This window comes from Notothenia coriiceps, unplaced genomic scaffold (assembly GCF_000735185.1).
Source record: "Notothenia coriiceps isolate Sejong01 unplaced genomic scaffold, NC01 NC01_scaffold00014798, whole genome shotgun sequence".
NCBI classification, from domain to species: domain Eukaryota; kingdom Metazoa; phylum Chordata; class Actinopteri; order Perciformes; family Nototheniidae; genus Notothenia; species Notothenia coriiceps.
The window spans coordinates 1-21,873 of record NW_011347499.1 but is presented as its reverse complement, the minus strand read 5'-3'; the positions used below and the strand labels follow the sequence as shown (position 1 = coordinate 21,873).

Sequence of the window (21,873 nt, the reverse complement as noted above, 5' to 3'; positions counted from 1 at the left end):
ATTATTGGGAATTAACAGCGCTCATATACCGATTTCTCTAATGACCAGTGATGTGTCGACTGCATCATTAGTGCTAGTGCTATATACTCTATATAGGTCAATTATTGGGCTGTATTTGTGCCAAACCACATTAGTACAGGGGGTCATGGTCTGAAGTAAACTGCCAAGCGTTCACAAGCATGAGTTTCAGCTGGAAAAATGTACGCCGTTAGCTACATGTGCTAAGATAAGACAAGTTGATTACAACCTTTCCAATGTCCGAAATGCTACCGTTTTTTGTCCTTAGCAGAATACAATTGCTGTCTGATTCATTTGTTCTTCTAGATGTAGTCTCATCAGAGGCACTGAGATTGGAAATGAAACTCAACATCCACATTGATCTGCGACCAACTGCTGTCCAGTTGAGAGTAAGCCAAAGCACTCCAACATTCCTTTTTAACAGGTGATCAGTGCATCAAGTTGGATTTGTCATCGCAAACCAGGGCATGCCCTCGTCCATCTCCTCATCCCTTCATCATCCTGCCACTAGCAGTGTCACACCTTAATCACCATGGTTGCATCAGTCACTTCAGATTGCCTGCTGACTGACCCCAGGGTCTCAATAAACTTTGCCAAAAGATTTACAGCTTTTACCCGTACCTCTGTGTGCCATGGCTTTACACTGGGCGGCCTTGCTAACAATAGTGATGGATGATCTGGCTAACAGCTAGAGGCTGCCAGATGAGCTGTGACACTAAGGGTCTCACAACTGCACAGTCATCTAGTCGGCCATCGGCAGAATGACTCTGACCATGTCAACTGTAGCTGGTGTTGCAAAACAATGTATGTAGATTCAATGCAAAAGTGGAAAATGTGTAATGACACCAACCTAACACAACAATATGATTTAGCCAACCTATGGGTTGAAATCAAAGTCAGGCAAGTCCCACACTTTAAACATGATTCCAAGGTAGGAGTGGGACTCGAGTCATTGTGACTTGGAGTTCTATTCACGGAGAATAAACGACTTGGGCCTCAACTTCGAAGTCTAAGGCTTGTGACTTGAGATATGATTTTCAGGATTACTTCTTTGTGTTCATTTTATGTTCAGTTTAAGTTTGAAAAATTGCTCAACATGGTCAAAGCGGGCCTAACAAACACCTTTGTATTATTACCCAGTATGAAAGTGTACAATGGAAATGGCATTGTCCTAATTGGATGAATACCCTGTTCGTAATTTGAAGACAAATGCCTGAGGGCTGATGTTGGCTATACGTTAACTTTTCAAGTTCTGAACAAAATCACTTTTTTGATGTTGAGCAAAAGTGTCCGCCAAGGAATACTCACTTTGATCTCCAGATTAAATATGTGACTGACTCGAGTCCTAGATAAGCCCTCAAGAGAGGTCTGATAAGTATCGACCATGGTGCTTCTATTCTGGAATCTTTCCATGTTGTTCGAGCAGGTACGTATCCGGGGCAACATCAGATACAGTATCAGAGAGGTGCTGAGCCCACAGTAGTGATGTGTCGATAGGTGGGTTGCTCTAGTCTCAGATGCAGTGTAATCCAAGGTAAATATAGCCTGTGGCGGCTTCGGGCTGGGCTGAGTGCTGTTTCGCTCGGCTCGACTTTGGCTCACCCTGCCCTCCCGTTCCTCAAAGTGGATACAAATGCATGAGGACACTATTACACTACCTTGTGCTGTAGTCCACCAAAAAACATGCCTCTCTAAAAACGGTTTCAAGTATTGTTTCCATGTAAGAGCTTTCACCTCTCACATTTCACAATCTATCCTTTTTTAATAAATATACCTAAAATAAACCTTGAATGAGCCGATCCCTTGAATAGCCGAACCCGTTTTAAAGCTCAGCCCACCTTAAGTTAGGCTGGAAGCTGCTAGCACTGAATGCTACTGGCGCCATCACCCTTGATAACAGTGATATTCTTTGTTTGTTTTCATATTGCATTAATGATATTAGATTTTTCATCACTGAGTGGATCCATTGATCCAGATCAATGGATCATTACAAGACTTTAATAAAGGCTAATATGTAAGCCTAATGTTGAAGTATGTTTCTGTGAACTTTCTCCCTCCTAGTGGTACACAATGTATGAATACAGTTTATAACAAGAATACCGAAAAGTGAGCACAATATAAAAAAATAATGAATACCGGTATATTCATACAGTCCAATGCACAACTATCTGCACAAATACAGAGGCTCACCCAATGCAAACAAAATGACATATCAGATAAATAAGTCCTTTGGATTCTAGGTCCTTAAGAGCCCCACTCTCATGGGAACAAATAAACAAACTCCACTACCTCCCTCTTCCCCCTCAAATACAGAGTGAATCAAGTATTATTTTCATAACCCCGTCTTTCGGAGAATCTGGGACAGCGTACAATACTGTATTTAAACATGGTAGACTTGCTAACCATTTGAAATGGTAAGATACTTACTTTCAAGAGAAAAGGTCTCAAACACAGAAGCTGAGTAGAAAGCGAAACACGTCTTTAATCACTTCTTCTCTGTAAAGCCAAAAAAGCTGCTACATCGAAAATACATTCCTCATGGCTTGTTGCATTTTTAAATGATCTGACCTGAAGCTAATCAATTTAAATCAAAACGTTTTGAGTGGTCATAGGAGTACTGCATGTCAAAGTTGTGTGTTTCAGTGTATAACTGGACAGTTTTTGAATCATTGGGTTCGACTGCAAAAACTAAAATACCTAAAGGATATAACGATTTTAACCAAATGCGGATTAACCACAATTTCCAAAGATAGGCATTACTCAAAAGTATTTCTGTTGTTATGTGCAAGGACAAAAGTGGGCAGCGAGGCAAAGACAAAGGAAGAGAGATAGAACAGGGTTTTGGCTAACTAGTGTGAGGTATCCATAAGGTTACATACAAGTGGATGAGATACCCTGAAACCCTGCTATTTCACTCACACTCACAGTATGTGCACATGTGAAGCACACACAATGCATTAGCCAATTTTTGAATCCATTGTAATAAGTGCAGTGCTGGAGGAAACAGGATAATGTGCTGGCCCAAGGACGCTGAGGTACTACAATAATGCCCCTTTCACACCAACGCGGTTCCAGGGTTCGCAGCGGTGCCGCCTCTAAGCTCCGGAATCCGGTTTGTTTCAAGCTCCAAAAAGTTGTCGGTCTAGAAAGCAAGCACCGTCGGAGGCGGGGGCAGGGGCATCAGTTTTAATGTTATACCATAGTAATTAATGCTGCAAAGCTGGGTATTTTGAGCTTGTCGCATTCAGAGGCTAACAACAGCTAGCTCTAACGCCATTGAATTTGTCACGTACATATTTACCTTCTTTCTCCTACGGATTCGTCGTTGAAGTTGATGATGATGATGATGATTGTAAAGAACTTTTGAATGTAGCATGTGACGACTGTAAAGTTGGAAGTAAAGTCGTCCCATTTCTTCCATTTCATTTCGACAGAGCAAAACCAAAACGAGTAGCGCTTCAATACAATCGGTCATTGTTGTTGTTTTCGATGTGAGGGGTTTCCGCGTGGTTTGGCTTTATGAAGCAGGCACGCAAACGGTGACGCAATGACGCAGCACCAGTCGGGCTCTGAGCGGTGTGAACAGAGCGGGAGCTGAACCGAAGAACTGGTTCCGAACCAGAAAAGCAATAGCACGGAGCTAGAACGGGAAAAGCCTTGGAGTGAAAGGGGCATAAAAGGTTTCATCTCCTAGATTACTCCATCTCATTGTTAAAACCCCCAAAAGAAACCTAGAAGATGACCAAAGAAATGTGTTCTTCTTTCATTCCCATTATTACATTCTTATTATGTGTTATCACCGTCCGGTTTAATCTCAGCCATACTATTATTTGCCCTATTTCCCTATGGAAATGTGATACACTAATGAGGTTGCATTCATAGTAGAAATTTCAAAGATTTAGGTAGCATCGTTTCATTTTTTGCCTGAACTAACCATCTAATGTTACTAATGTTGCCAACTGCAGTTCATATCAGTACAGATGGAGTGAAGATGTCTCTGTTCAGAGCATATTGTACACCACTTTTGTGGTCAAACTACAGAAAAGCAAGTTTACGGAAACTTCAAGTAGCTTACAGTATAATGATGCCATGAGAATATTGCTGAAGAGACCTCGATAGTCTAGTGCAAGTGAAATGTTTGTGGCTGCAGGAGTCAATACTCTACAAGCTGTTTTAAGAAATCTCATGTATAAATGTATTTGCCGGCTTAATGACTCTGATAATTAAATCCTCTTGGCCTTATCGAACATAAGGTTTAGTACTACACGCTATCAATCGCAGCTGTGGAGACATTGGTATAGTTGTCTCTTTGTAGGACACTGATTTAAATTATTCTTAAACTATGAATTATTTTTATGCTGTGTATGTAATTTATTAAATGTAATGCCTTGTATTTTATCTGGACCCTGAGTCTGTAATAAAGTTTTCATTCATTGATATGATCATGTGTCGCTGATTATTGTTAATTCCGTGAGTAACTTGATAATAGGGAAACATTTAATTTGCTTGTGATCTGGTTTAAGTGCTCTCTGCCAGCTGGAGTCTGTGTTCGGCCAAAGATCATTTAGGAGGAAAGAAGCATCACTCTGTTTCACTTTAATGACACCACATGTGGTTTTGAAGTTGTGAAGACTCCAAGAGTGTGATACTTCTCTCGAGCTGATAGCACCACATTGATTTCAGAAGCTTCATTCATTAGTAAACCACCTAGATTAATGCTAATCAAATGATTGGTTGTGTGTAAGGACAAATAGTATTTGAATAACAAAGTATTCAAAAAAAAAGGTGTATGTTAGTAGTGTACAGCTGTTTTTAAATGTGGCATTAACATTTAATCTTAACATTGGTAAATATAAGTTGTATTACATTATCAGCACCAGATGTTTAGGACTCAGGTCGAGTTCAAGGCCAATAAAACTTGATCTGTACATCGTTAATTCATGACAACATAAATCAAGAGCAGTTATTGGACTGTTGTGACTAGTGACTGGAAACCATACACCAGTGGTCAATTATGTTTTGTCAGAAAGGGATCTGCTCACAAGTATATGTACTGTTATCTTGTCATTTCCAATAACGTCTGACCACAGGCTTAACCATACTCAGATTGGATTTGCTTCATTTTCCACATATGAGCGAGAAAAGACAGAAAATATTGATGAACTACACAAAGGTTGATAATCTATTTCAAACCATTGGCTCTGCAGAACTCTCAGAGGGCCCCTGCACTTTCTTTGCAGATTCTCTAACTGCATTACTGTCCAGTCCATCCAGAGTTATGATAGGATCTCTGTTGGCACTGTAGTAGATGACCTTTGCGAAAGGGAAGGAGTAGGGAAGAGCGATGCCATGCTGCCGAGTTTGATTTACATCGAATGGAGCTAATTAACATCCCCAGAACATTAAGACCTGCCTGTGCCTCTCTGTCTCTTTGACTCACTTCCTGACTGCTTCAGGGTTCATAGCAACAATCAGCTGAAAGAAATAAAAGACAGACGTGGAGAAAGATACAAAAAAACCAAAGAAGGGTTGATGATTGAGGTGGAAGTGATGGAGAAAGGCCAGAGAGAAGCAGTGAAGCAGAAATGGGTTTATTTTTTATTTCAAATTCTTCCTTATTGCATCAAATGTGCCGTAAGCTGTGATATCCTGTCGACAACTAAACGATACGACATCGCTCCTCAAAGATTTTCTTCCATTTCTCATTGAGTATAACACTGATACTAATAAAAGAGAGTTCTTTCTGATATATAATTGGAAATCTAATTATAACTTTAGGAGCAAAGTAGGAAGACATGTCTTTTGCCTCTATCATGGCCTTTGTTTTTGAGTCATTGTATATCAGTGAAGCTAAAGCAGCTCTTTACAAAGAAGCCAGTTGAACCAAATGGCCATTAATGAAATCTTAAACATACTTGATTGATTTTTAAAAGTGAAAAGAACTAAGGTAGCGAACCTTAAGTGGATGGCTAGCTAAGTGCGGTGAAATTAGGTAAGCACTAAAACTGGCCTTCAAAACCGTATCTGTATCGAATGAAGAGCACTTAGTAACTTAACTTTTGATTTGGATCAGTAAGAAAGACTAAAACATCCACAAAGCTGTATCATGCCATCAGTTGAAGTTACATTATTTTTCTACCCTGTTAGTGTATTCAATAATTGTATTAAAAGCAGGTCTCAGTGGATTTGAAAGAGGATGGGTTTCAGAATAAAAGTAATCAGAAACAAAATGCCTGTTTCCGGCTGCTCTCTTACTTAGTGACATTGATGCTAAAATCCGGCATTAGGTATCCTTTCTAATTGCCCACAATAGATAAATACAAACAACATTTAATAAAAAGGAAACCACTAATTTCTGTCATTTTACAAATATATATCCTTAGACAATATACATTTCCATACCGCCCAACCACAGTTTGGTTTTTGTAACGTCTATAGCTCATTAATTGATAGTATGTTTTTGGTACACAAGCCTTCTTTTTAATAGCTTGTTATAAGGGAATTTCAAAATGAACAACATTCCCACAAGTATTGCCTAACTGCCTTAATTGAAATCTTGCATGGTTAACCATATCGTGGTGTGCCCCCGCCCATTACCACAATGCAGAGCCTGTCTGGTCATTGTCTCTTTTGTTTCTCATTCTCAATGCTTTAAACACACACATACACACACCTCACGCATCACAGAGTGAATATAAAAAGACCTGTCTATTATCTGTTGCCACCAACTCCACGTCGATATGTGCACACAGAAATACTGCAGGAGGAACAGAATGTAATTGAGAGCTGACATTTCATTGAAAACAGCCTGTAAATGGCATACTGCTGTAAACTCTACTCAGGGATACAATTCATAAAAGTAATTTTTTAATCCAGTCAACAAGTGCCTTTCGTGATAGACTATGTATCATCATAGTGCCGCCAAGCATGAATTTGGGGCAGCAGAACCCCAATAAAATCCACACCTAAAGGCAGCACCAGAGCGTGAGAGTGCAGCGGAGAGAAGTGAGACAGAAGGCTGAATGAGAGACCTCTTGCCTACAGGATGTACTTTGTGTGTCTGGTTTGTTACAACACATTTAAATATTAATCCTCTTCCCATCAAATATGTATAGCTCACAAAACATCATAGAATCAAACACAACATGTAGCACAAACACGCCCCCCAAAATAAATAAAAATGTGTTGCATCTATTAACAGGGGTGTACCTCCATCTTCCCCCTCCATTTTACATTTTCCCCAATGAAAGAAACCTGTAAAACGGGGAAAGACACCAAATCTAATACAGCTTTGTGTGTAGAGCGTGCAGAGCATGTCAATCGTGACAGGATTATATGCATTCAAACGCATAAGAGCAGCATACTGAACTTGCATTGCATTAATATGAATGAGCTGCACCCATGTAAGGCTGAGATTCCCCCCAAAAAGCATCTGAAGGGAAACTGACATCACCTGTTATCTAACCTACAGCCAATATTGGTCCCATCTCTAACGGCACACAATCATCATCAGCCTCCTTTTCCTTCCCCCGTAGCTTCATATCTGACCGACAAGCACAACCTGTACCAGAGCATATGTGCTTGACTGGTTAGCCTACACGCACACACACACACACACACACACACACACACACACACACACACACACACACACACACACACACACACACACACACACACACACACACACACACACACACACACACCAGATGAGACCGCAGGACCAACTGAGTAGTTAAACATGTGTAATTGCATCGTCACTAATGATGCACAAATGATCCCTGGAGAGATAAGAGAAAGGCAGGTAGAGGGGGATAGATGGATGTAAGGTACACCGTCATCTCCCCTGTGTAAGATACAGCCAGTCATACCTTGCGCCTGCGGTCCCTGGAGCGGTTCCTCTTTTTGATCTTTTCCTCCTCCTTCTCCCGCTGCTCCTGGGCGGCGGCCTCTGCGAGGTCCTTGGTCTTACGGAGCTGCTTGGCGGCTTGCGCCATGGTGCCGCTGCTACTGCTGCTGCCTCTGCTGCTGCTGCTGCTGCTGCTACTGCTGCTCTAGTCGGCGTCGCTCCAGCCCTCCTCTCGTTTGCACCACCTCCAGTCGTGCCGGTTTCCTCTTCCTGTGTCCCTCTGTCCCCAGAGCCCTGTCACTCACTACCTCCTCTCGGGTGGCCACCACGACATGTGTGCGAATAAGGCAGGCAGTGAAGGCGTCTGCGTCCTGGTAGCGGTGTGTGTGGGGAGGACGCTACGGCAGCCACAAGGCAGCCACAAGACAGCCTCCAGCAGCCACAAAGGAAGATGCTACAGCTAGTGGTGCTGATGCCGCTGCCTGTGCCGCGGCTGCTACTCATCCATACAGCTTGCACTGCGCTGAATCGCCTCCCCTCCCCCTTCCTTCTCTCCTACCTTCTCTCCTACCTTCTCTCCTCTCTCTCTCCCCCTGCTTGCACAGACCAGTCACGCAGACCGCGGTGGGGATCTTGCTGCAGAGCTCCCTCTTTTTATCTGTCAAATGTCCTCCTCTTCCTGCTGCTCTAGCTCTTTCTCCAGTTTTCTTCTCGGCTCAACGCTTCTCTTTCACAATAGCTGTTGCTGCCTCTTGCATAAGTGGGGTACAAAGGATGAAGGAGCCAAAGCTGAGCAATGCCTTCAAATTGTATATTTCCGCACGTCTTTGCTCTCCCTTACTGTGCCTTCTCCGTGGCACCTCCCACCTGGAAACAGATGGAGAATAAGAAGAGCATTAAGAGAGATGAAAGCGTGTAGAACAGAATTGAATATACAGTATCTGAGTGCTTGGCTTTCTTTAGCATTATTGTTTTCACAGATTAGTCACTTTTTGACTATTAAAGGTTAAGGTAAGTTGGCAAGGAAACAAGGGACCATACATTAACATCTACACTAGCCAAGTTTCCTCAGGTAGCAGACAGAGGGAAAGACATCAACAACATGAATGCTTCATTAAAAACTGCATGTCCTCTCCCCCTCCACTTCCCCTCTTCCCATCACAAGGGGAGGTCATGCATGGCTCTTTGATGTCGCAATTCAGTAGCAGATGAGTAAACAACCCCATGAACAGACAATATGTGTTAAAGGCAGAAAACTACAACTGGTTTATGTTTTGATGTCCGTAAGACATTTCTGTAATCTCAATATTCTTATTTATTTCAGCAAAATCAATAAATTAACGTTATTTTAATTAATCTTTGGAATGACTTGCTGTCTAACACAAAAAGACCACTGCGAAACAAAATATATGTTTCACTCCTCTTGAGACTTTTACTTTTTATCCTGATCATTTCAGTTTCAATGTACTGACTTTAAACGATATTTTGTTAGGTTGTAACTTGACAAACTAATTACACACAACAGACAATCAGTATGAAAATAGTGCATGACTCATCTCTTTTGTCATTTCAACAGAAATCTTTTGATTACAGTATTATGATGTGTTTGCTCTCTGTAGACAATATCAGAGAGAAGATGCACTGACATCAAACTCTCTCTCCTTCTCGCCACTCCAACAGCATCTTTCTGCCGAATGATAATGCAATGTAACATGCAGCAACACCTTCAACAAAGCCAGCATGTGAAGTTGTGAACAGAAAAGGAATGCATACATTCTAAATTCATAGATGCCATCTATTCACAGATAAACCCCAGAGCCATTCCATAATTTCTAGCCAAAAGGCATGACATATAAATCAATACTGTGGGAATATGTAAACATTCATAATTGGATATACTTCTAACAATCTGAGTGTTCACTGAGGACATGTTGCCAACAATGCAACCCTTACTTAGAGTGTTTCTGTGCCTCTGTACAATTCTGTGTTTGTTTGTGGTGTAACGCTTCACTGTGCAGTCATTTAAGTGGCAGGTTTGTATTTTCTTGTGCATGATGCTAATGGGTATTTTAAGCTGGAGTTAAGTTCAACTAAATAAATGCCATAGCCTCCTCAGCACTCAAGGTTTGCTTGAGCTGAAAGGTCTGGTGGAAGAACAAATAAATGTAACCATATGGGATTGTTTCAAATCCCACATAAAAATTACCCTCAAGGAGATGCATGCGTATATTCAAGGTTATGGGCACATCATACAGACCACATAGGCAAAGGGTTTCAGTGCACCAGATTGATGTCACCCTTGGCCAGGTTTATTGTTTAATGTGCCAACTAGTCTTTGGAAGGCACATTTTTTGTCACTTAGACACTTAAATGAATAAACGATAATAAAAGGATCAGTCCAGTATGGATGTCTATCTGCTGCCATTATCATTGTCTCACCTTTTTAGAGAACAGAGGTCATGCGTCTCTGTTGTTTTCTAGATGCTGTATTATTATAATATAGAATATTTCAATTACACAACCTAACCTGAACCTCTCAAACATTTATTTTGAGGGCTTCCTTTATACCAGGGGTGGGGAACCTCCGGCCTCCAGGCCGTATACGGACCGCGAGAGCATTTGGTACGGCCATCAAGGTAATTTATAAGCACACGCAAAAAAGAAACAAATTAAATAAATCTAGACCGCAAAATAATGAAACAAGCGAATGCCTGTTTTTGCTGGCCAAGGTGAGGGTCCTTGAACAAAACACGAGCCTAACCTGTCATCACGTGCTATATGTCTCATCTGACAGGGGTGTAGTGCTGACGGAGAGCACCAGAACGCCGCTCCGGCACTTCAGAAATTGCAGTACCCATAAGGAGCCGTACAAATGCCGCAGTTTTTGCTTGGCTGTGTCTTTAGTTGAAAGCCCAGTGGCGATCTGTTCATATGTCATATTGATCATACAGTCAATAACTTTGTTGTTATTAGCATCTGGTTAGCTAGCTATGCTAACGAATATAAGAAGCTTTTACAGCTAGTGAGGTAAAGGCACATCTTTATATGATCATCATAGTACATACGACATACTATATAACAGTACAAAAAAAGTTGTTATTAATAAACAAGAATACAGTTTGAAAGGGGAGTGATTTGTAAAATATCCAAAAAGAAAAATAAATCTGCTTGCAGTTCTGTTTCATATGGGTGTTGATCTCCTAATGTTGCTCTCAAAGAGCACACATCTTGTGTCCATAGTCCTTATGAGCTTGGCTTGTGCGCAGTTCTCCGCTCAGTTCTCAGCGCAGTTCTCCGCGCACCCCGCGCAGGTGAAGAGATGTCGGCGAAAAGACAGTTTCAGTCCAGCGCAAGCAAGAGGGAAAAAAAAAAAAAAAACATGAAGAAACTACAGCATCACTCGAAGGTGGGTTATTGTATATGAGTCAAATGTACAACCTGCGAATGTTGTATAAGTCAAATGTCAAACTTTTGCCAATTGCCATATTAAAACATCAGCTGCAATTCACGACATGAAGAAGGCAGTCTCTGCATAGCATATAGGCTAATGGAGATGCAGTTATTTCCAGCATTCTTTATTTACCATTCATTCAAGTATTTGATGCCTTTTATCTGCTAATATACACGAGGAAGAGTGATAAACTGTCTGTCTAGTTGGCTTACATAACAGATAAAGTTTACAGCCTAAAAAACATGGAGCATTTTTTCCCCTTTTATTCATTTTTGCACATTGCATGGTGATGCTCAGCCTCTCCCCTTAACTCCCAACAGTCGTCATCATGTCAACCACAACACAGATAAATACTGATAGAAATGTGTGTGTAGTTGTTGATACATTGCTGACAGAGGGAACTACATTTGAATACAGATTTAAGAAGTATCAGTTTTTGAGCATGTCATAAGCATGTTTTGTCTTGACTATAAACTATGTTATAATAAAATAATATAGTATTTATATTATTGAATTGATTATGATTATTATTATTAGCAGAAGTAGTTTATTTGCATTAATTATATTTTAATCTTTTTGAGGCTAGTATTTGTCAGGAAATGCAGACGTATTCACCTATAAACCATAGCTGTAAACGCATACTGAACGACATACATGCACATTTACCATTTACCTCATTGTATAAAAAAGTAACTGTGTTGATAATAATAATAAACAGGAATTATATTTAAGTAGATATATTTGTCGGTGAGAAATACCCGTCAATAATCGGGGGGGGGGGTCCCCCATCTCCCGTTTATTGCGCAATATACCGGTCGAAGATGGATTTCTCAATATGCAGTAGGCCTATACAATATTTCATGGATGCAAGCCAAGACAATCAGTAGTCTATAGCAGCGTTTCTCAACCGGGGTGCCGTCTGGCGTCTTCAGGGGTGCCGTCAAATAATTATATATTCTGACGTTCATATGAATGAATGAATACGTGACCGTTAAAGGGCCGTCTGTTTTCGATTCTTTGCGAGGAAATGCTTTTGCCAGCCAAAATAGAAGATACTTGTGAATAAATGTTTTGAATTATGAATAGGCTACTGGACATGGTAAGCTTAAAAACATTGTATTGACCATTGCAAGTGACAAATAAATATTATAATTTGAGAACCCCCTCAAATTTAGCTGTTGAGGCTTTCAGGGGGGCTCAGGTGTTAAACCGGACCCGCCCCCCGCCCCCGTACACTGCCCACAAGCTAGGATAACCAACTAATATCGTCGGACTGATTATTTGTTTGCCTGAGGCATTTCAACTATCTTTGGCTATCATGTTTTATCATTACTATAACTGTATTTTAAAGACTCCACATATAGGAAAAGCATATTATTGGAGCTTGACTTGGGCTATATATGGTCTTGCGCCATAAAATAATGGAGCTCAAAACGCTTGGTAGTTAGCAATTAGCGTGCTCTCCTACATAGCTAGCTTGCGATGCTAACTCGCTAGCTGAACAAGCTTATGCAGACCTCGGTCCTTGCTAACAACTTGCTAGAAACTCAAGCTACTGCTAGCTACCTAGCTTGCCTTAACGTTTTTGGCTAACATTAGAATACATGGCGGCGTCAGTTACACTTGACTCTTTATGTCTAGCTAACAAACAATGTTAACAATGGGTAACAACAATTCATCACTTTGTTTCTAGGTGGTTATAAAGTTTAATGGTTTTTTTCTAGGTAGCTAGCTAAAAATGAAGGTGACGCAAGCCAACGTTTTTAAGCTAGCTAACGTTGTATAACTTGCTAACTTCCCTTTAGATAACATATTGACAGTGATATCGAAATTAATTAATAACTTGCTTAACAAAATATCTGTCCATACTTTTGGTCGTTTGATTATGTAATTCAAATCATTTAAAGATAATTCTGAGCCCTACGAATGTATTTATTCATTAGAAATGATAGACTGTACAGTCCCATACATACCTGTGGAGGTGCCAGAGAACACCAGAATGATAGCCAGCCAGAACCATTATAATGAGTAGCCTATTAATAATGGTATTATTATAATATTATTCATAGTTACTGATCGAGAAGATGATGGCTGCCTGTTACCATATAACATTGTATATTAATAAAAAGATTAAAGAATATAATCCAAATCCAACCAATCTATTTTTTCGTCAAATTCTTATATGATTGATTTTATGTAGCCTAATGTTGTCAATAGTTGAACGACACATTGTACACATTTATTTTAAAAATCTATAATTTGATTTGCTAAAATATGAGATATTGAAGTGGTGAAGCTAGAAAATGGTATGATGAAATCTTTGGAGAAGATGATGTACACTAATAATTTGTAAATGCATGATATATATTCACCCCTATATTATGTTTTATTACAATCATAACATTTTTGAATTATTCAAATTCATGCTTTTGAGTTGAGTACATGTCTGAAATGTTTATTCATTATTTAAATAAAGATTTATTTTTAAATGATGAGTTAGAGGAGCAGATGGTGCTGGGATCTATAATTGATGAAAGCAATGACGATAGCTGGTTCTGGGTCAGATCTGATTCCACCTGCTCCTCAGCCAGATTGTGGCTTGTTAGATATGGAAAAAGATGAAGCAGCAAAAAAGAGTATTACAAAAAGACATTTAGTCATATTATTTGTATTTGGAAATACTGTACACCTTCATGGATTGACGTAATTAGATTTATCTCAATATATACCCACTTTAGTGCTGTACTCCTCTCCTACTCGACCGCAGGAAAGTGGAATATTTGTCAAAAGGATAATCTTTTTGTCTTTAAAAATGTCTGCTGTGTCAGCCACTCTAATTTCTTTTGGAAGAGTGTTACATATTTGATAAGCCAAATAGATAGAGGCACTAAAACATTTTTCATGAGGGCTTTTTTGGAATATTTAGCTTGCTACAGTGGACTTACAAGGTTGTAGCGTGACAATGACTGAACAAGTTAACTCTAAGTAAAATTACTGGGCAGTAGTGTGGTTGCTAGGGTAGTAAAATATGTAGTAATCTCACTCTCTAATTTGATTCGCAACAGTAAAGTTGTGGAATTGCAAACAACATGTGGTATAGCATGATAGTGTAATATTTATTGCCAAGCTGTCACACTCTACATTTATAGTAGATTAAACAGTTTGTAGCGGATGGTGATTCATGATTCTTCTACGGTGTGGAGATTTACAAGTACATCCCTGCCATTTAAAGCCTCAAACTATTGAGCTTCTCATGTCCACTGTGTTATGGCACCATCAGGTGGTAGCTGGTTCGTATTACTGCTAATGGACATTTTTTCTGTACAGTACGTCCCTTGCTACAGACAGTATTGCGTTTTGATTGTTGGAGATGTTTCCCTTTGCGTTTGGCCTGATAATCATATTTGTATTTTTTAAATTGTCAGTGAAGTCACCACTGCGTGGGTATGTTCCGGCTTAATACATGTGATTCCAACAAAATCCAAATGTTGTCTTTATCGTCAGTCATGCTTACAGTTTAGATTATTATATGCGTCTTTCATGTTGTTAATATTGGTTCCTTATCTGCCCTTCATAGTTATTGTTGCAAAAATAACATTAAATGATACGAATATGTTCTTTAAATGTCCCTGACCTATGTTTTGCGCTGTCTTCCAAGACTGTCGGGGGACACCTTACTTCTTCCTTCTGTCTGTCTGTACCTGTGTACTCTCATGTTCCGAATAACCCAGCTTCCCCCAAATTTCTTTTTGGTGTCTATCTACGCCGGGATCCTGAGTCGTGGCTGATCCTGTTGCTGTGGTCCTGTGTCCTGGATCCTCTATCCTGAGTCCTAGATCTGAGTCCTGGACTTCGAGTCGTGGCTGAACCTGTCACTCTGGTCCTGCCTGACTCTCATCATACTATTCCCCGATGGCTCCCACAGGATTGTTGACATCCTCGTGGATTCATCTTCTTATTATAGACACATGCATTTCCAAACATTTGGTCTACCTATGTTGTAAATGTATTATCTTTTCGATTTACACACGGCATCTATTGCACGTCTGTCCGTCCTGGGAGAGGGATCCCTCCTCTGTTGCTCTCCCTGAGGTTTCTTCCATTTTCTCCTTTAAACTGTGGGGTTTTTCCTTCTTTGGAAGTTGTTCCTTGTACGATGTGGGTCTAAGGACAGAGGGTGTCGTATTGTCATACTGATATTTTGTACAAACTGAGGTCCACTGAGACAAATTTAACATTTGCGATATTGGGCTATATAAATAAACATTGATTGATTGATTGATTGATTGATTGATTGATTGATTGATTGAATAAAATGTAAAAGTGGATCAGGGTAAATTGGCTTAGCAGTGACACAGAAACAAATGAGCCAATGTTCTTGAAATACAGAACCTATAGCTGCTGGCCTTTATTCACAACAGTGAGTCACATGAACCTCTGAATTGGTTAACTACTGTAACTCTAGGACAAAATAAGTGTTAATCAAAAGAGAATAGCATGTCCTCCAAGTTGGGTCACATGCCATCTGGACTAATTCCAAAAAATAATGGCTACCCAATGGTTTTTGCCCTTGACAATTATTCACACATCCTGGGACTGTGCCAGTGCTGCTGTGTCCAAGCTAAACCCTATATCCATCTCTGAAACTGAAAGACAGGATGTGAGTGCTATACACGAAATATAGGACATTGAGTGAAATACACTTGAGGAAAATACTATCTTCAATAATAGTTAGATCCACATGGAGTCAACAGACAAAACATTGGATGTATAGTAGAGGTACCATGAGGAGTGGAAGAGGGTCCGGATGTCTTCACATAAATGTTTACAAGCAGCCAAACCTTAAGAATTTGGTTGGAAGTTGAGGATTAGATTTAAACAGGTATTGCTACATTGAGGAATAACAGTGAATCTAATCCCTCTTTGTATAAGAGTTTGACCTTATTTATACGTTTATTGGGAGAGGGGAAAAATGGAAATTGTGAATTTTGACAGATCCGAACAGCTTCAGAGCTCTTGTGTTAATAGGACATCAAATGATTAAATTAACTGATTACCCCACCTACCTGCCTTGGACCGATAGACCAAATGACTTAAGGTTGTGAACTACTGTATGGAAGAAAAACCGTAAATCCAGAGGGACATTTATTTAGAAAGATGGTCTTCTGGAATATTGTATTTAGCAAATAATTATTTTGGATAATTTGGGGTCAATGTGAAATCATGTATAACCTTTCTTATGTCTTTGAATGGTAAAAAATGATTTCTTATACCCATATTTTTGTGTAAGCGAAGATATATATTTAAGAAACTTGTCATTGTAATTCCAAGGATTACTGTTCTGTAAAGTCAATACATTAACCTTCATATCGTGTAAATATCACCTTTACGATTTCCAAGTTAATATATCTGAAGAGTTAGATCCACTCTTTGCTTTTTTATACAACTACTACTACCACTACCACTACCACTACAGTTAGCAAAGCAACCAATACTATCACTGTCATTGCTGTAATACTATCACACAACTCAACACTCACACACTTTAAACACTAGGTGTCAGCAAAGTTTCAACACACAGGTCTACCAAGCAGGACTATGTGGAAAAGATAGAGGCACACACACACACACACACACACACACACACACACACACACACACACACACACACACACACACACACACACACACACACACACACACTCTGTTACACATATCTGCTACTAAATAAATGTCCTTACAAAGATTTAAGATAAGATACTATAAATTAGTATATAAGTATCTCTGCTTCTTTTTTTCATATTTCTTTTTTTCATTTCCCGGCTGTGGGATGTTTTATTCACTCAATTAAAACTGTGAGCTGTGCTGAGATATTGTGACATATCGTCTAATTAAGCAACATCAGCATAACAAAATTTCACTGTAAAACCCTTTTAACAAACTCTAGCTCTCTCTGCAGTGTAAAAGTAATATATTGCATTGTATAGGAACCAATGCAGATAAACAGTGAAACAAAAGAGGTATTTGAGTTTGCTCAGCACTTCAGCTACTGCACCGGCGGACAATGGGAAGGTGTGTTTTGTGTTCCTAGATATATTTACTACCATGGTAATTAGAAATTAGACAAGAAAACAAACACTTCATTAAAGAATGTGTGACATGATGCTGACTGTTACATTTGGAAATTGAGGGGTGATTTAAACAAATTTAGTCAACAACCAGCACGTTAAAAAAAAACATCTGATATGCCAGCATTTTTAAACTACTTATAGAGCAGCAGCATGACAGATTTTATTTTAACATGAGTTAAACTTTTGTAATGCGATGAGCTTTTGGGGGTCTATGTGCATCTAAATGCAGTTCTCGTTGCTTTATGCTAAGCTTACTGGCTATAGCTTCTAATCTGACTCTCCAGTCAAACTTTTCCTCTGAAGATTAAATACTTTCTAAGTTTAAAAACCTTTGCAACACATCCTTGATGATGTATCTGGATGACTCCTGCACATTTGAATGGATCCTTACAATTAGATTGGAGTTAAATTACGCTGCCGCAAAGAAAATGGATTCAGACAAAGGCTACAAATCTCTGTTCCATTTTTTAAATCTCTCATGCTTTTCATGACTGCTCCTGCATTAGACAGCGTCTAGCATCGGAGATGGGCATGCTAAAAACCACTCTGTGAAAATCAAAGTGCTCGGGGTGAAAAAAACCTTGGCGGATGCTCAACAATTATCTCAGAGTCACCCCCATGGAAGCCAAGATGCCACAATACTGCAGACCAGCTTCCTGTCGAGGGGAAGAATAATGCAAACTTTCCATCCGAGATGCTGATGAGGAGACTAGCGCACACCTTCATTCTGCATCGCTTATTATACAGTCTCCTTTTTCTCCTTTCAGCAAGCAGCTGATGATGGTGCAGCGTGTTACATTATCAGCTTTTGAACACAATTATTATAGTTCTCTTAACATCTCCCAGTAGCACATTTATGTTAGTTTGTGTGGAATGTATGAAAGGTGTTGATTGAATAGATCGCCAATGAAACCAATATAAGATTATTTGTCTCTTTCGAGCCACCCCTGCCTCCCCCTGCCAGGAAATTGTGCGACCTCTGAGGCTTGGATTACCCTGATTACCCTGGCAGGACCTGAGAGAGCAGCTCAAGCCTCGCACAGCTCCCGATCAATGCCCATCGACTGGGCTTTTTTTTTACTAGAGTTACATTACAGTAAATGTGTTTGCTTTGCAGTGGTTCTGCAAACTGCATCGGCAAATACCTTGTTCCATAGATTAGGAGGTGCAGCTGGGGTGTAGAGGTCTGATCCTCCTCAAATGTCTTCCCAGAGTATGAGACAGCAGATTGCAGCTGTAATGTTGGGTCTATGTCGTGCTGCATCATGATGCAACACAACATAATGTGATGGGAAGGGGCAGGCCGTGATGGAATGTAATGGGGGGAAATGGGATATGATGGATATGATAGGATAGGACAGAGTATGTAATCTAACAGGAGGTCACATTACCCAACCCCATCACCCTGATAAACTACAAAAGCAATGGGACCCCTAACTCCAGCAGAGCTAGCGCAGTGCTACTAACTCTTCATATATGGCATCTTGATTAGTCACCCTACTTAAGCGTCAGTTTTAGACATGCAGGTGTAGGAGATACTTGCGTTAAGCCTTCCGTTTGCGTGCAAATGATAACTGCCACTCGAATCATGCGTCCGTTTAAAGCGTTTGTTGTGAACACCAAAATGAACACAATGCAAACATGAGGTAAAAAAAAAACTATCCCTGGACTAAAGGATTAACTGGTTACGTACATGTATAAAGAGCAACACAGTTTACCTAGGGGGGGTTTCGGGGTGAATGGATGGGTCAAACAAACACTGGTCCAGTTTGAAACAGACTTTACTAACTTCTGCCACAAGCGTAACGCCGACCAATTTTCGACGTCTTTGGGCTGTCCCATACGGTCGAAATTGGCACTGTCGGGGGAGCCAGTGCGTCAAAAAGTAACACCAAAGGGTGATACAAAATGTGTTTGTTTGTGATGAGTTGCGAGTGAGAACTAGTTAAGTTATACACTTAAAAAGCACAACACATGCCATTGAACAGACACACTTTATCATGACTTTGTATTGGTGCCACCACCACCTGTTGATCAAGAGATTGAAACTGGCCAGCATGTGTATCGCATGACGTTTTTTCAGCGTACATGTGAATCCTCAAGGACACATTAAACAGGGAACAGACATACACATATCAATAACTCGTAGAAATTAAAACAAGAAGTCCTTGGAAACAGTATTTTCAACTTGCAGGTGTATTTCCTAATTGAAAACCTAATTGCATATTCTACCGTAATTTAGGATTTGAGTAGTACTCTCTGTTCTTTTCTTTCCATCACTTAAGCGAAAAGTATTGCAATCTGGAGTTATCTTCCGAGTATTTTAAAGGAATAAAATGTTCCCTTTCTATCATTAAATCCAGGAACACCTCCCAAACTACTCCTCACTCTTTGTGATGGCTTCATCCTTCTGCAATCAAAGTTCTTTGTCTCCTCTCTTCTCTATAACTCCCAAAGGCCCAGCTCTGACTGTTTCACTCACTGTTTTAACACATTAGCTCTGGGGTAACGGCACTTATTTAATACAAAGCACTTTAACAGTATGTCATTAAAGTTATTAAAGTCATTAAATTGTCAGAGAAAAAGAATCCCCAATCCCCTTTAAATCCCCAGGAAATGAAAGACTTTGAGCTGATGTGCAGGAGCTTGTTTGGGGTCATTAGGTTTCCTAACAGTGGAGGGGAGGGGAGGGGAGGCGGAGGTAATGAAAAGTTAGATTTATGTCTGCTGCAGTGTTTCTTTTATCGATAAAAACACTCCTTGTCTGTTTGGTGAGCCAGGAGGAGTCCTATAACGTAGTTATTATCTTATCCTTTGCTACAAACCTTATATATGCATCCTTATTTTCAGTTTTTAGAGCAGTGACAGTGCAGCTTTACCGTCCCGATCCCCTCGCTCTGCCTCTCTGCAGAGAGACAGAGGTAGAGAGACAGAGAGAGACAGAGGGTGTTCAAAACGGGAGAGGGAGGGGGGACAGAGTTTTGGGAAAAGGGGATGTGAGCTGCACTGCAGTAACTTGGGCGTTGGCTCGGCCGCAGCAGAGGGGGCAGAGGAGAGAGGTAATCTGAATGAGAGGTGCAGAGGAAGTCTATAAGTACTGTTATGAGGAGGATTAGGAAACAAATAAACAAAATATAAGGGGAGGCAAGAAACACAGTATGGAGCTTCTTTTTACAGACAGAATATCCTCCAATGTGTTGACAGAAGGACTTGAGTATAGTCAAACACTTGATTTAAGTTCATATTTTACGGGTAAAGTTAGTAGTTACCTGGCAAATTCAAATGTTTTATGCAAAACATAGGATGAGTCCATAAACAAGTATATGTATTTTAGATCAAACTATAACTTAACAGTATATAATAATCAATTGACAATAATGTACACATAATATAATGTCAAATGTCTGATTAGCTGAAACTAATTCTACTTGAGGAAACATATTAGTCAACTTTTTTACTTGTATTTATGTAAAGGTCTTTTTCCTCCAAAGTGGTTATTATGGATAGTTTGGGTTGCTGAGGATTTATGTAATTTGTTAAGGCTTACTCCTGGACCTATATCTGAACAACTTATATTTCCTCTTTTTGTTTTATGTTGTCCCAATAACATACTTCAAATAATGCATTATTGCAATTACATGCAGATTGTTTATACGTTTTGTTGTTGATAAAGTGCGGGAAAAATGTTGGTTTAGGTGAAAATATCAAAATTAGAAAACAGATAAAATGGAGTGTGACTTAAAATAACCACTGAGCCCTATTTCATAGCTAAATTCATTGTTTAAACTGCTGTTGCTGCTTTTTTCTTTTTAATACAATTCATTGTGTTTTTATCTGTCAGTTACATCTCAAGTGTCAAGTGATATTTAAGTGTTATCATACCTTCATACCATTGTTTGGTGCTGGATGGAAACGTCTAAAACATGTTACTTGTGCATTCTTCTGTACACACACAGTGGATTAGCTGGACTTCCTTTTCTGCTGTGTCATTGTTTGCCATTTTCACATTTTGCAACAACTATAACAACCATTTTTTGTCAGAACAGTAAACATGACAAAAAAGCAACTACACAGAAAATGCCCCCAACAAATGTCCTCCTCTGATATCGGTTTTCTCTCTTTGCTACCTTTTTATCCCTCTCACTTGCATTCCCCTGTCCCTGCCTCATTTCTTTGAAAAGCGAACACGGCTCTCCTGGTAGCAAAAGCAACGCTGATATAAATGACTCCCCGTCTCCTGCACCAAATAACCTCCCTGCAGACACAGCACATTTTCCTGGCTCAAGGAGAGAGGGAGGAATACGGAAAAGAAAAAGAAAAGAGGAGGAACGGATAAAGAAAGATTGAGAGGCTGAAATTGAGACGGAAAGAGAGGTAGCAGGGGAAAGGAGAGAAAGACAAGCAGGCAATATGAGGGGGGGGGG

The 21,873-nt window shown here is 39.8% G+C and overlaps 1 protein-coding gene across 6 annotated transcripts in view; it reads right to left on the bottom strand.

Moving 5' to 3' along the window:
* ank1b (ankyrin 1, erythrocytic b) overlaps positions 1-8,663 on the bottom strand; it is a 74,541-nt gene extending 65,878 nt beyond the window's left edge. For 4 of the 6 annotated variants that reach the window (XM_010774866.1, XM_010774868.1, XM_010774867.1 and 1 more), the window contains exon 1: positions 7,890-8,662. In XM_010774866.1, coding sequence (XP_010773168.1) covers positions 7,890-8,015 — 126 coding nt within the window. In that variant the 5' untranslated portion in view covers positions 8,016-8,662. Of the gene's footprint in view, positions 1-7,889 lie in introns of all 6 variants that reach the window. The other 2 variants (XM_010774871.1, XM_010774872.1) reach the window with 2 other exon arrangements.
* Positions 8,664-21,873: the final 13,210 nt, after the last annotated feature.